This window comes from Chamaea fasciata, unplaced genomic scaffold (assembly GCF_029207755.1).
Source record: "Chamaea fasciata isolate MVZ Bird 193981 ecotype frontalis unplaced genomic scaffold, bChaFas1.0.hap1 SCAF_4, whole genome shotgun sequence".
Lineage (NCBI taxonomy): Eukaryota > Metazoa > Chordata > Aves > Passeriformes > Sylviidae > Chamaea > Chamaea fasciata.
In genome coordinates, this window is record NW_027094089.1 from 22,612,242 (window position 1) to 22,627,225 (window position 14,984).

Here is a 14,984-nt window from a genome sequence, read left to right on the forward strand (position 1 = left end):
CTTAAAACTAAAAAGACTCCACATTTCTACCATCTCAGCTTAAAAGAACTACTCTTAGCAGTTTACACAAGTCTTTATTCCCAATACCTGAAGCCTACTGAAAGTGTTACAGAAGATAATGCATATGGTCATGTACAATGTCAGGACTTCGTCTGACATTTGGCTTTGATCCTGCAGACTGAACTCATATTTAAAATGCATCCATTTTTCTCTTGATGGTTATCTGTCCAAAGGCAAATCTGAAGTTTCAGAATGAACCTATGCTCTTCTGTATTTCTCAGTTCCAAATAAGTTTCTTCTGCACCTTCAATGCATTTTTAGTCCCTCAAAGTCTTTCTATCTTGAAAGCTTCTGTCTGATTTGTTCATAATACACATGGAAAACTCTTCTGGGAAACCTTTCAGAATTTTTGCAGAGATAAAAACGGCTGAAAATTGAGTTTCTGGTAAAATTGCCTTAACCTCACCTTCAACCTTAGCAATGAAATAACACCATTTCCAGGGACTCAGATTATGTCAGCAGTTCAGTTTTCTAGGCAAACTATTTTAGCAGAAAACACATTAAACTTCAAAGTGAAATGAGTGCTGTAGTTAAAATACAATACAGCTGTGGTGTTAAAGGGTAAGGTCATGTCCAGACACCTGGGAACAGAAAGCATTCAGACACTAATGTCTTCAGGTCAGCAAAGCTCAACTCAACAAATTTGTGCTCTAGGATCTAGTTTGGATTTAAGAAGTGCTTTCAAACAGAAATGTTATGGTACTTTTTACATTTGCTGAGCTATACCAAATGTGCTTAGAAGTTTACTTGGACCTGATGAATCGAAAAGGTTGCCTCCTCTTGTGTAGAAGAGACCATGGCCATTTTGTTCAAATTATGGCTGTGAATTGCTGTGACACTCTTGTGCCACCACACAAGCTGGAGAACATGGGGTTATTGCATATGCTTGGAACTGGAAGTGGCTGGAGACGTGTTACAGTTATATACAGGGAACAAACAGAAGTCAGTGGTAGTGCATGGGGATTCTGGTCTCAGTCTTCTTCTGCCAACACCGAGTTAAAAATAGACATGGACTAAGTTCACTTTGAGACCCCTAAAAATAGAAGTGCACTTACGCAGCTCTTTCATATACCCAGTTATGTTTTTCAACAACTGATATCCCATGGATTTGCAGCCATACAGAGAAAAGTTGTATCTCACACCAGGTTTGAAAAGAGCTGCAAGAGAAAATTGCTGTAAGAGTATTTCATTTCAGAAGAATGACACTTTTAGATTTCACAAGATGCAGACATACAAATATGTATTAAAAAATTACGAAGTACAATGGTATACATACCATCCCTACTTGTAATTTCTACAAAAGCTATGCCATCAGATGTGGTTTAGAAGCAGTAACCAAATCTAGTTCCCAGAGAAAGTTTAGTACTAAACAAAGAGGATTCAAAACAAGCTACTCAAATTGCATAAATTGCCCTTTCCACGGGGAAACACAAATTGAAGTTACCAGAAATAATCCCCTTCCTTTCCTCCCACAGCAGCCATGTAGATCCTGCCTCCTCAGAGATATAAATGCATTTGGAAATAACCAGGCTTAATGGAGCAACAGTACAAAAGATATGCAGAAAACTGTCAAAAGTGACAGTGAAGCAACTTAGCAATGAACTTCAGAACTGAACTGACTAAAAAACACAGACAGTCATCAAATTTATGCTTCCCATGTCTTTGGTGGAAGCACAGATATTTGATGCTATAATATGTAAACAATTTACCAGTTTCTGGGATTTTCTCAAGTCAGGGCTGTACACTACTTTCAAGACTTTTACTAAACAAGATACCACTGTGAAACTACACAGAAGTCAGCTGGGCTTTGCAAGAGTTCAGGTCCAGCTGAGAGATTCTCCTAGCTGAACTAAGAGCAGAGGTGGATTTGCCAGCTTGAGGCCAGTCCTAGCAGTTGGATAACTCACACAAGAGTCACATGCTGCAAGAACCATCCCAGTGACGAGCTCAGGAGTAAAGCAGTGCATCATTAGACAGACACAGTATTGTCTGCTTAAAACAAGTGATCTCTAGCTAGCATAAACAGAAACAACATGGACACAGTGTTGTAACTACACACAGAAAAACATATTGCCCCCACCCTCCCAGGTCTCACTCCCCCTCAACTTTCCTATGTACACAGCACCAAGTTGTTTCCTTGAATGGAGATTTTAATACTAAATTCTTCTAAAAGGCAAATATATATCCTTATAGACAGCAGAGGAAAAAAAAACCCACATCTTTAAAGGGTTCTCTCTTTCCTCTTTTGCTGCTACTGGTCCCACCACAGCTGAATTTCATTTCCCTGATCTGCCCACCAGCATCTAGAGACCTGGAATGTGCCCTGTTCCAGGAAATTTCAATAGTTGACAGCAAGCCAACACATGGAGGTCACACTTAAAAAAAATCTGCCTTATGTAAAAACAACGGATTAGTCTTCTCCCATCCTGAGCAGCACTGTTTATGCTTAGAATCCAAATAAAACCCCAACCTCTAGATTAACCAGTATGCATTAGGCTGAGTTAGGAAATCGTGGGGTACAGACAGAAGAGGTAATTTCAAAACAGTTAATAAACACAGGATGATAAAAGTTAAGTGAAGACTGATATTTGGATTTGGCAAGACTGTGTGAGAAATTAAAATAAACACAGTACCAAGAAGAATTTCATTTATTTACACAAGTACACAGCAATCAAACAATCTGCAACCTATAGCTTCATGCCGATCTTATTCCACTTGCAGCTCAGGATCTCAACCAGAAAGACTCAGAAGAAATAATTTCTGACTTACCAGATTTTATCACTGCATTTGTTGTATTTGAAGGAAATTTCTGCCAGTCCACACTACAGAGTTCAGACCCAGATGAATGACACCATTTTACTATGTAGCCACATGTCATGTTGGGGTAAGAATCCCAAGAAATATTAATTCCATTCCCCATCGCCACAGCCTGATCTGTTGTGACATTGTCTGCAACAAAGATGACACAAAAATCCATCAAAGAGCAGACACTTATCTATAGTCCAAGATGAAAGAAAGCCTTCCAGCCACAGCACAATGGCTTTATAAACGGCAGTCATTTCTATGAACGAGAGGCACGAGTGAACTGTGAAATTTGAAGCAGTGCACTCAGCTGAGCTTTCTGGAGTGCTCAGAATCAGACATAGCCTGCAGCAAATCCCTCAGCCAGCCTTAAATACGATGACAAGAAATGCAGCAGCTCAGGACTGGCTTAAAAAGCACTTTTTCAAGGTAAGGATTTACAGCAGATATCAGGTTCAAATATGAATTGACACCAATCTGGCAGGAGCCTCCAGCTATAAATTCCTGCTGTCATTTCATCAAATGGTTTGCTTTGTGTTTCTTTCAATGTGTCTTGCTGTCACTCGCCCAACCACACAGACAACAATTTTTCATGAAGAATCAACAGCAATAATCATGTCCCTGGTGAACTTTATGGAGGCTTCAGTCTACCAAGGGTAAATTATACAATAAAGAAAAAAAAAAAAAAGAAAGCTTTGCCTTTAGTCTATTTTTCTTGTTTCTGTTATCAAAGGTGTAGCTGCCCTTGAAGTGATAAGATCTGGGAACAGCTTCCGATTCCTGCAGCTGCCTTCCATGCCTGTCCATCAGATGGGACCCTGCAGAGCTAAGGGATGGTTTCCAAAGGCCACTGCAAGAGCGGTGGCCCCATGACAGATCTGCAAAAACAATCTCAGGGTTTCAGTTTTCCTTTTTCAGTGTTGTCATTTATGCTCCCCAGTGCGACTATTATTCCATTTTATTAAAACCATAAACTATGGAAGGCTGAAGGGCAAGGAACAGTTTTTAAGAATTAGTGCTATGAAAACTACTCTCACAAATGTGCTGGGAATGTCAAATGACTGTCTATTTCTAAATAATCTTAACATACAGTTAAGTGTACAATTGTTTTGTAGCTTGCTCATGGCAAGAAAAAGACACGCACACAAAAAAAGCAAATCAACTTCACAACGGCTTTGTTACTGTCTCCAGAAAAAATGCTATGCCCCTATGCACTATGTAGTGAAACTACATTCCTATGATGCTGGAAAAGATCATATTTCTAATTATCAGACTAATTTTTTCTATTTACAGAAACAATTTTTTTACTGACAGTAATCATGTACTCTCTGAAAAATACTTAAAAACACCACACTCCACCTTATTTTCTGAGCTAAATGATTAGCAATTCACCATGGGCAGTATTGCTCATTTTGATGTATTTATAGGTCTGCATATATTACACTATCTACATACATACATTATCTAAGTCCGCAACTTAAGACTAGAACAAATAAGTACTAGCACTAGAACAATACTGTGGTATGGGAGTCTGGATCAGCCAGATTACATGTCCCAACTCTCTACAGAGCACTTTTCAGAGACAGTGACAAATTAACTATGGCAGTGTATCCGTTGTTTGTGTTTTCAGTTTTCAGAAAACCTCAGCAGATCTCTAGCTTCAGACCCACTGCTCTCTTACGGACATTAAAAGCACTTACAGACTGCACACAGAAAGCAGCCAGAAAAGATGTCTGGGCAAAAAAGTCATCCAGTTCTTTGAATGAGACATCTTTTATGACTCCAGTCAGTGACTCAATTCCTATACCAACTTAGGAGTGAATCTTTAATGAGTATAAGTTGGGTAACACCAAAGGGAACCTCAGACATCTAAGAGAATGCTATAAATAAATGCAAAGCTCTAGCTGTCATCAGCTATCCCACACCACAAATCTATTACAGAGACCTCTCTGACTCCCAGAGTCTCACTCTTTCTCTGTTGAAGGAGAGCTATAAAAGCATTTCAAACCAACTGTCCCATACAATTACCTTTCCCTCCAATGGGGAGACTAAGAATACACTACCAGGTATTAGCATTGATGCTGTGCTCAATTCTGGGCTCCTCAGAACAGGAGACATGGAGCTCTTGGTATGGGTCCAGCGGAGGGCAACAAAGATGCATAAGGGACTGGAGCATCTCTCTTATGAGGAAAGGCTGAGGGAGTGGACCTGTTCAGCCTTGAGCAGAGGTGACTGAGAGGGGACCTTATCATTGTCTGTCAGTGTCTGCAAGGAGGGGTCAGAGCACGGACCAGGCTCTGCACAGTAGTGCCACCAGCTCTACTTTATCAAATTTATTAACAGATGTTGACAGTGTAAGGCATACCAGTTTGCAAAACCGGGCCACCATCAATTTTCTCCTCCTTGCCCAAAACCATGGATGTGAAGATTTCGATGGAATGAGTTGTATGAATCTTTCTGATCACTCAGAAGCTATGGATAAAAGCATTCAGCTGCTAAAGAATAGTGTGTTTAAACCAAAGGTAGAATCTAGATCTTGGCTAGATAAACTGTTTAGTGGCTAAAGTTTGACACCTTGGCTAAAGGATTTTTTTAGAAGAGGAATGCATGTTATGATTTTAATAGTAATTATGTTAGTTATGATACCTTACTTGCTTCAATGTGTGCAGAGATTGATTGACAAGGCTATTAAAGGAGTGTTTTTGGTTAATACAGAAGGGGGAGATGTGGGAATACACAAGACAGAGAGTAAGACAGATTTAATTAGCATAACGAGTTTGATGACTAGGATGCATGGCAAGGACAAACAGAACTTTGAGATTATGAGAAGATGGGATTAAACCTGTTTATGGGAAGAGGAGAGATTCAATCAGCCCCCTACGAGAAAGATGTTGTAAAATGCATGAGTTGCTTGTATGATCTTTTAACCCAATTATTGTAGTAGAAATTATTAACCTCCCTGAAATGGCATATAAGCTCTTGGAAAACCTGAGTAAAATCGAATTCTGATCACCGAATCAGTCTTCCCATCTCTTCATCAACCGCCAATAGTGCCAAGCAGTAGGAGAGAAACTGATGCACAAGAAGTTCCAACCTGAACATGAGGAAGAACTTGCCAATGCAGTGACTGAGCACTGAAACAGGTTGCCCAGAGAGGTTGTGGAGTCTCCCTAGCTGGAGATACCCAAGTGCCATCTGGACACAATCCTGCGCCCAGTGCTCTGGGATGGCCCTGTTTGGGTGAGGAGGCTTGACTGTGGGCCCTTCCAACCTGATCTATTCTGTGATTCCTTGTTTTGGAGAAGAAACATATTTCACATGGTTTTCCTTCACACAGAAACAAACTTGTTTTTTCATCTCATTGTGAATCTCAGCCAGAACACATTTCTTCCTATGAGAGATGCCCATGTTTTATCAGAACCTGAGTTGCCAGACAACCAACCATGACACCTGTTCTCCAGGTGGGCAATGAGAAGCAGATCCATGAATGATCCTGGAAAACAAGTGGAGAGGGTCTTGCTGTGTAAATCTGTCCTCTTGCAGAGCATCAGCCAGATCTGGAGCTAAAGGTTTGGGCTTTGGGAGATTACACTCTCTGGTGTGCAGGGAAGTGTGGACTCTCAATAACTGCTTTGCAATATTATCTACTCTCCAAGCTCAGTTTTAGGAGCAGAAAGTCATTATCTGGCTCAGCTATTGCCCTTTACAAAGCCCTCAACAAGACCAGCAGTGTTTTAATTGGGAAGCTAAAGCCCTACCTCCTTTTCAAACACTGGCTCCCTAGCACAAGGATGCCAACCTTTTACCAACCAGTCCAGGCATTTAACTGACAATTCTTGTCTTAAAAAGTCAGACAACACCTCCAAACTTTCTGAATCTCTTTAGCATGCAACACTTCTCAGTGTCTCAACAAGAACACACAGAAATTATACCGAGTTCCCTAAATATCAGGGATCTACATCAATGCATTTAAAACCTCATTCTTGTTCCTGAAAAGTGCAAACAGATGTGAAGACTGCACATTATCATCTTCGTTTTATGTAAAGAGCACAATTAATTGGTGAGACACTACCCTAAAAGCAAAGCGCCATTTTTTCCCCACCCAGCAGATTTATGTGAGGAAATTAATATAAACAAACAAACCATTATTTTTCAATAAACCAACTCTCCCAGGTATTGCCCATGCTTTGAAGATGTTTAACTCTCAGCTGGGAGCACTCACCACTTGGAAGTTCCACGCTTGTTATCCTTGAAGGGGGAGATGAGCCTGCATGGTTTCTGGCTACAACGCTAATTACACAATCACTTTTTCCAAGTTTTATCTCAGTACTGTTTGAGGGTTCAAAGACTATTTTTTGCTCCAGTAGTTTCTCTAGCAGGTGGCAGGACACTTCATGAGACACTATTTTTCCATTGGTTTCAGAAAGGGATAAGGGCTATAAACAGACAAAGTGCACATTAAAACCAAAATTCAATATACAGAAGAAGACATGAATTTACTGTTTCCGATCTAGTCTGATGACTGTATAAGACTATAAGACAAAAAAAATAAGTCAAGTGTGACAGTGAGAATTAACATGAAAGTTCCTAAGTTTTTAATTTTCAACTGAGATGTCTAAAACATTTAATTATTCATGTGAAATGCTTCTCAAAGCAACGCTTAAATTATAAAACTTTAATAACATTTTCATTTGGGGAAAAATATTTGTCTCACTGGCTGGTTCTATAAAAAGTTAAGAAAAGTAGACTGGTTTATTGACTATAAACTTCACTAATTTATAAATGTGTAAGTAAATAGTTTTTTGTACAATTACATTACATATAATTTTATGGTCCTATCTACCTTCCAGAAGACTATTAGGCTTTCACCAGAAGGACTTCTCTCTCTCCAGATATCCGGTCCTCTCGCAGGAGCTAAATAAAAAAATAAGAGTAGTAGTTTCTTTCCCCAATTGCACAGTAGACAGTTTACCATCTATTGAAAAGTTAGGGGTTTTTTTAGATGACTACTTTTAAAATACGTATCTCCACAATTTCAGCATTTTATCATCAAGAGCCAGATGAACTTACGGGCTTCTGATGTTGTCTGCTCCACTCCCCTGCTCCAGTCACTCCACCTCCAGAAGTGGTCGGCAGCTGAGCAGCGCACCCTGAAGTGGTATTTGGTGTCAGGGTGCAATGCATTCAGCTGAGCTGTGTAAGTTGAGGATTTCTGACCAGGCATGGAGACATTGTGCTGTCAAAAATTTACAGAAATTGACATGATACATGTAATTTTTTTTCTTCTAGATTACACAGCTAGTCAACACCTAAAAAGGTGGGGGGTTTAGTCCCCCAAAAATACTGACAATGTCAAAGCTGCAGTCAAGCCCTATGAAGAAAATAGTGGGGAAAAAATGTCCCATGCAGTCACCCTAAACAACGAAAACCACTTCAGAGATCCACCAAAATAAAGTTCTATACAGACAGAAATTGAAGCATACAGCAGGCAGCACTTTCAAGATGTAAAGTGTGAAGAGGAGAGGCAACGCAGATGATTCTTCAAGAGGGTGAGCTCTGCACACAGCAGCAGGTGGTTGTTTCCCATCTATCCCATTCAGTCCCCCTCTCTCTCACATGCAGCAAAACTGCTCACATGGGACAGGCCAGGATTTCACCTCTGGTGTTCATAACCCACACTTCCACTGAGCATATGCACATCAGACTGTGGGGACAAAAGCCTTTTTCCTATGAGACATGCACAGAAGTACACTAAAGAAAATCTGTTTGAGAAGGATGTTTATCATGCAGCCTTGCTGCCTTCATTTTTCCTTTAAAAGATAGGTCTTACCCAGGTGATCTCAGTTCACAGCTCTTATGACAGGACGAGTCTCTCCTACCATTCTTAAAGTGGTGTGAGTCTAGGGAGCATTTCAGTTTCACAATTTCTTAAAGAAACCCTAAGACTGGGAATATTTTTTTACTGAATCTATTTGTAACACACGTGCATCACAGCTGCCAAAAACTGGACTCCAAGTGACTTTAAGATGCAACTAATTGTGCATTTCTAAAGCCAAATAACAACTTGAAAAATACTAGAAAAGCCAACAACCTCTCATATGGATAGAAATGCTTCTGAAGACATCCTCAAAATGCCATGTAAAACCCCATAACAATTTCACAGCTACTTTTGTGACAGGGAACTCCAGGAGTACTTTTATTAAGCGACCAGCAATGATATAACAAAGCTATAAAAGTTTCTACCAAGCTGTTTGCTGCATACAAAATATCTGTGGGTGAGGGCTCTGATACAGGTGAAGGGAATCAATTGCTGCAGAAGTGTAAGTTCTAACCCTCTGCCACGATCCCAGATGATTGATGCAGTAGTGGGGTTCACAAATGAGTGCATGCCCCAGGTTTTGAGCTGCATATTCAAAAAATATCTGAGTTCCTTTTGCAGTACCTAATCTCTGGTGTTACTTAACACATGTTATTACAGAGAAAATACAAAAGCTTAGGGATTCCGCACTCATTAAGTGCTTTGAAAGTATTTTTAAAATACTCTTACAGAGCATGCACCCTATTATTTTGGAGGCATGTACATTATGATTATCTTCAGTCTTAGCTGCATCATTTCTGTGGCTTCATTTACATTATTCAAGGCTGTGCTCAACAGCTGTGCCCAGCTGGCAACTAAGTGCAGGGGGTAACAGAATATTGCTAAAAATCAAACAAGCATTGCAAAAAGAAGCCTCTGAGGTTAATGCACTCAAATTAAAAATTCAGGCTCTGTGCACCAAGACCTAGCTGAGAATTCACTACGTGCCTACATGAAACAGTCTGAGATATGTATGCACAAAGAAACTGGGGGTAAATCTCAGGCCAGCTGAAAATGCACTTCTCGTTAGGCTTCCCCAGAGAGACAGGTCACCCCATGCTAAGTCAGGCAATACAGAAGAGGATAGATTCACATCACCTATACTCACTATCTGATGCTGGTGTCTAAATTAGTATTCTAAGCTCCTCTGACAGTCAGCAGAGTAAATAAGCAGCTCCAGTCCATGATGCAAAGCACCTGGCAGCAGCTGGAAGCCTGACTGGATGAAAATCTTAACCTCACACAGAAATACCACTTTCTGTTGTGCTGGAGAGGTCCTCACTGGAGTTTACCTACTGACACATCCCATGGGAGAATCCTTCCCTATCCTGCCTCTACAACACTGATATGTGAGCAGGTTTAGCAGCTGCCTATTATGGCCACATGGATGTCAACTGCTGACAGCAGACAAACTGTTCTCTGAGGGGAAAAAATAAAGGGAGAAATTCAGCTGCAGACTTCAAGATCTGAAACAACCAGTGTGGAAGTCTGCAGGGCAGCAATACATACTGGAACAAGAGCGTGTTAATACAGCTTGCACCAGGAAGGACAAAGCACAGGGACTCTTACCTTAAAGATAAGCATAGAGCACTATGTGCCCCTTTCGAGTACCAAATAAAATGGTGCAAAATTTGATTGTTCTTTAGCGTACAAAACAAAAAAAAAAAAACCTACCAACCAAACAAAACAGGCAATAACAGAGATGAGCAGAATTTTTTCTGATTTTACTAAACAAACTTATACTCATTACTACATTAATGATTTGATAAGATCATCAGAATAAAGCTCTTGATGAGAAAAGAATTTGAAATATGATTAGTTTAGTGAAAAAGATCAGCATTTGTTTCAATAAAATTATCTTTTAGAAGAAATGCTTACCAGTTTTCTGTCAGAGTGACTACTTGTAATTTCAATTTGACACAGAAGCCTGATCTCAGCAAAGCTGCCATTTACAAACCAACGCAGTTGGATGCTTGTAGAGTTGTTCCCAGTAACAGTTAACTTTTCTGGAGTTTTTGGACGAACTTAAAAAGGAAAGAAAAAACCTTTAAGTTATTAAAAAAAAAATCCACTTACTTTACTTCAGAAAAATCTTATTTTAGAGGATCAGAGAGAAACAGAAGGTTAAGTGTTTCAATCAGCAACTGGGAAAACTGGTGCTGGGCAAGCATCGACAAACAGTCTCATTCCTGACTCTCTTCTCAGCTATCAAACATGGAAACGGATTTACTTAAGACTGAACGTCATGCACATATGATAAGTTGAGACACAGAAAAACATTTTTCCTCTTACTAATTTTATCAAAAACATGAAACACCAGCTATTTCAGATGACCACAAGTGATGGATGAAATTTATTCAACTTTGTTCAACTTCTGTGAACGTTTTTAGATAGGACTTATAATTTGCAGACCAGGACAAAGGAGGATTCCTAAATGATCCCATTCCAAAACTCACCGAATTTATCAATAACATTCAGCACTAACATTCACAGCTACCAAAGAAAAAAATATCCACTGTTGGATTTGGTCCAGATACCTCAAGGAAATATGTACTGTGCTTTGGAAATTAAATGGACAGTGCAGGAAAGAAAGAAAGAAAAAGAAACAAATAGGAAATAGTAGCATATCACCTGGGTGTGAAACAGCCCAGTTTATAATTAACAGAAACAGATTATGCTTTTCTCAACTTTGCCAATTTACTCTGACAACTCTAATCTCAGGCCAGCTGAACTGGGACCTGGACAAAAAAAAAAAAAAAAAAAAAAGCATTATCCTCATATTTAATTCAGTTTCTTGAAGAACAGGAGAATACTGTAACCAATAGGAATCCCTGAAACCTCAGCTGTGATTGTGGAGGAGAAAAGGCTGGCGAAGGCAGTGCCAGAGAGGTGGTCATCTTCCTTTCCCTTTTCAAACTGAAGGTCTAATGAGAGAAGTTACTTCTTCCTCCAAACCCTGACAGCAGATGATCATGACTATTATCAACACAACACAATAGTCCTGATATTACCTTCTGTCTTCCTGTTTTTTTTTTTTTTAATGATCCAAATCTTGCTGCTGTAAAACTGTGTAATATTTTGCCCTATAAGCAGACACTGAAATACAGGGTCATTTACATACAGTTACACAAAAATTTTAATTGTTGATGTGTAATAGAATATGAAGCAAAAGATAAACTTGCTCAGAGAAGTTGTGGATGCCTCATCCCTGGAAGTGCTCAAGACAAGGTTACATAGGGCCCTGAGCAACCTGATCCAGTGCGTGGTAACCCTGCCCATGGCAGGAGGTGGGGCATGGGGAGTGTGTGTGCTGTCCTAGAACTAAATGATCCTTAAGGTCCCTTACAACCCCAAACACTCTGTGATTCCATGATAAACAGCAGATGGCTAATTATTAGATCATGTATTAGCCTTTATCACACAGCAGTCTGTCCAACACGGCAGCACTGTTGTTGAGAACTGGCATCTCCCTGCACAGTTCATCATTGCCTCATGACACGTCCTGAGTCGCATGCAAGTTCAAATTATTGAATATGGCAATAATCTGGTGACAATTAAGGAAAATAATCAAAAGTATACCATGTCAGAGCTCTTCAAACCCAAAACTAACAAACAGCATGCAGGAAACATCTTCTCCCCTTTGTAAGTCATAAATCTTACCTCTTTGAGTTATATCAACCAAAAGAGATGACTGTGCTTGCCCGATAGGATTGACGACACCTAATATGAAATCATAGGTTTTTTGATCAGGCAGTACTGGAAAGCCACAGACATGGTCTTTGTTCACTTCACTGACTTCGCATGAAACATTTTTACCAGATGTTCTACAAAGTAAAGAAAGGAGGGAAAGCTTAATTTTTGAGTGAGTTAATTCCTAGAAACAGTCAGAAGTCTAGACTGAAAACAGGGAAAACGATGGATTCAGTTCACATGGCTAACAGAATGATTTGATTGCAGAGGCATATCTAACACCACAACACAGGTTAAAGTGGCATCAGTCATGACTTTCCCTGTTCTCACTTCTCAAAAGCCTGGAAAACAGGTAGGTCCTGTAAAACCACCTCACAAGTCACAGCTAAGATTCTGATTTAAACTATCTTTGTTCAGATCAGCATACATTTGCATTTAAAGAATTTTCTTAATTGCTTTCTGAACTAGCTACACACATTGTCTTTCTATAAGCCCTATCAAATATGAACTAAGGTTTGTTACCTGGAATACATCCATTAGTCCCAGTTGTCTTTTAATCAAAAGCAGGAGAGGCAGTCTGATAACAGACAAGAAGAGTGGTGGATCTTCAGGGATAAAATCTAAATTGTGTATCTGTGTGTATGTATATATATCTGCTTTAATTACAGTCCGTGTAAACCTCTCATTCAGTAGCACAAGTTTAACTACCTTCTTCTTTCAGGCATTTTTCCTGCGTTCTAGCTGAGCTGTGAGCTCCCTCCACCCTGTACTCTATTTCAGTAGACCAGTGTGGACTGACAATAAAGATGAGACTATTTATCCCAAAATGCACCAGATTAATCTCACAGATCTGGGCTGAGAAAAGCAAGACTGGATCAGGTTCTTACTTGTAAGATGAATATGGGTAGTCAGTGACTGAAGTTCCTTTCCTGTGAATACCTGCCATGTTTCGTCCACGTCTTTGCACTCTACCCAGTTGCTTTCTTAGCACTGGCACTCTAGATGACATCTGTGACTGTAACTCAAACCTCATTGCCTCCAGTGTGCTTCTGAGCCACCATCAGACTCCATTTCTCATCATTTTGTGTGACTCAGGCCTCTCCTGGCTTCTTTCCCTGACTGCTCCTTTGGAATGACACAAAAGCCTCCTCTCACCATGGGAATTTTGCTTATTTCCAATCACAACCACCAAGTAAGTGGCTGCACTTTGCAAGTGCTATTCCAATGTTTCCTCTTTTTTAAGGATTTACATGGCCTGGCCTTAAAGACAATGTCGTAGAACATTAGTTGACTGCTTCCTCTGGGTGAAACCAGTGTTATTTGTCCTTTTCAGTGTTTTATGGGTAACATTTACTCTGCTCACTCTAATTCTTAACAGCAGAAGAACAGGCTAACAGCCATTTATTTTCCCTAGTGGCATTTGGGAAATGCCCCATGACCTATCTTACAATTGTTCCTCAGTGAACTTCTGTCATTCTGCTTAGCAGAAGCTCAGTAAACGTCTGAAATGATCTGACCCAGGTTTCATATTAAAAAAATTTAAAATTAGTGACTGACTCCTTCCATCTCCCTGCATTTTCATACTGGCCATGTTTACATGTCGGGAGCAGCCCAATACACTAAGCTCTTTATCTAATTGTGGGTTCATAATGGTATAAACCTTTGGGAATAGTCATCCTTAATTCGTACTGGAATTTTGCAGGGTTAGACAAGGGTTTTCCAAATTTAGTTTAGGTACAGCTTCCTGAAACTCTTGGAAAGTATTTTAGGCTCTAAGCTATCACATTTAAATAGGTATGGTGCAGTAAGTGCCAGGCAGCAATGGAGGTATTCCAGTTGTATCCTTTTACTCCTTGTAGTGCTGATTAATTTTACCTTTCAAATAAACTGTACTTTGTTCTCCGTTCTCCATATAGTCCACTGGGCCTGCCTGGTTTCCATGTGCATTTTATTATCAGAAAGTTGGGTGTTTCACAGCTGAGGTTTTGGGGACTATCAGGAGCATCTGCAGCATGGAACGAAACCAAAATAGTTAGCTGATGTTTTGCCAGTATAGTGTGACATTTGGGTTACTGGCTTCCTGAAAGCATTGCTCTTTTGTTTTGCTGGGTCCTAAAAGCATCACTCTTTTGTTTCGCTGGGCCTAGATTGCATGCTTCAAAAATACACGGCAATAGTTACACCTCAACCACAGAAGTAATATGCTTTAAAAAAAAAAATACAATAAAATAGAAGGATAATTATCAGCCCCATCTGACTAGCACTTGACTCTAGAATTCTAAGTGGGTGGATAATCTGGCAAATCACATGCAAACATGTTCACAAGCTCCAGGCTCTGACCTGGAAGTGTTTCACTGAAACTCTGCCAAGAGTTTTCTGAAATTCTGAGCATCAGTTCAGCTGCTGAGCAATGCACGAATGCTGTCAGCTGTGTGTCACATTTTATAACATGTCAGCCCCACCACTGCTTTGAATTCTTCAAACAAGTCGTGTCAAGGAAATGGTCTCTTTAGCATGAATTCCACACTGAATTTGAAAATTAAAGCAAGCCCTGAATGGCTCATTCTCTTCACCA

At 39.9% G+C, this 14,984-nt stretch overlaps 1 protein-coding gene across 1 annotated transcript in view; it reads right to left on the reverse strand.

Annotated features, from left to right (window-relative positions):
• Positions 1–14,984, reverse strand: part of LOC136288198 (leukemia inhibitory factor receptor-like) — a 54,108-nt gene that overhangs the window by 11,355 nt on the left and 27,769 nt on the right. Inside the window, exons 9-16 of the mRNA XM_066181076.1 lie at positions 14,285–14,414; positions 12,380–12,543; positions 10,598–10,743; positions 7,933–8,098; positions 7,706–7,776; positions 7,085–7,298; positions 2,830–3,009; positions 1,116–1,217 (exon numbers count right to left, since the gene is read on the reverse strand). Coding sequence (XP_066037173.1) covers positions 1,116–1,217; positions 2,830–3,009; positions 7,085–7,298; positions 7,706–7,776; positions 7,933–8,098; positions 10,598–10,743; positions 12,380–12,543; positions 14,285–14,414 — 1,173 coding nt within the window. The remainder of the gene's footprint in view (positions 1–1,115; positions 1,218–2,829; positions 3,010–7,084; positions 7,299–7,705; positions 7,777–7,932; positions 8,099–10,597; positions 10,744–12,379; positions 12,544–14,284; positions 14,415–14,984) is intronic.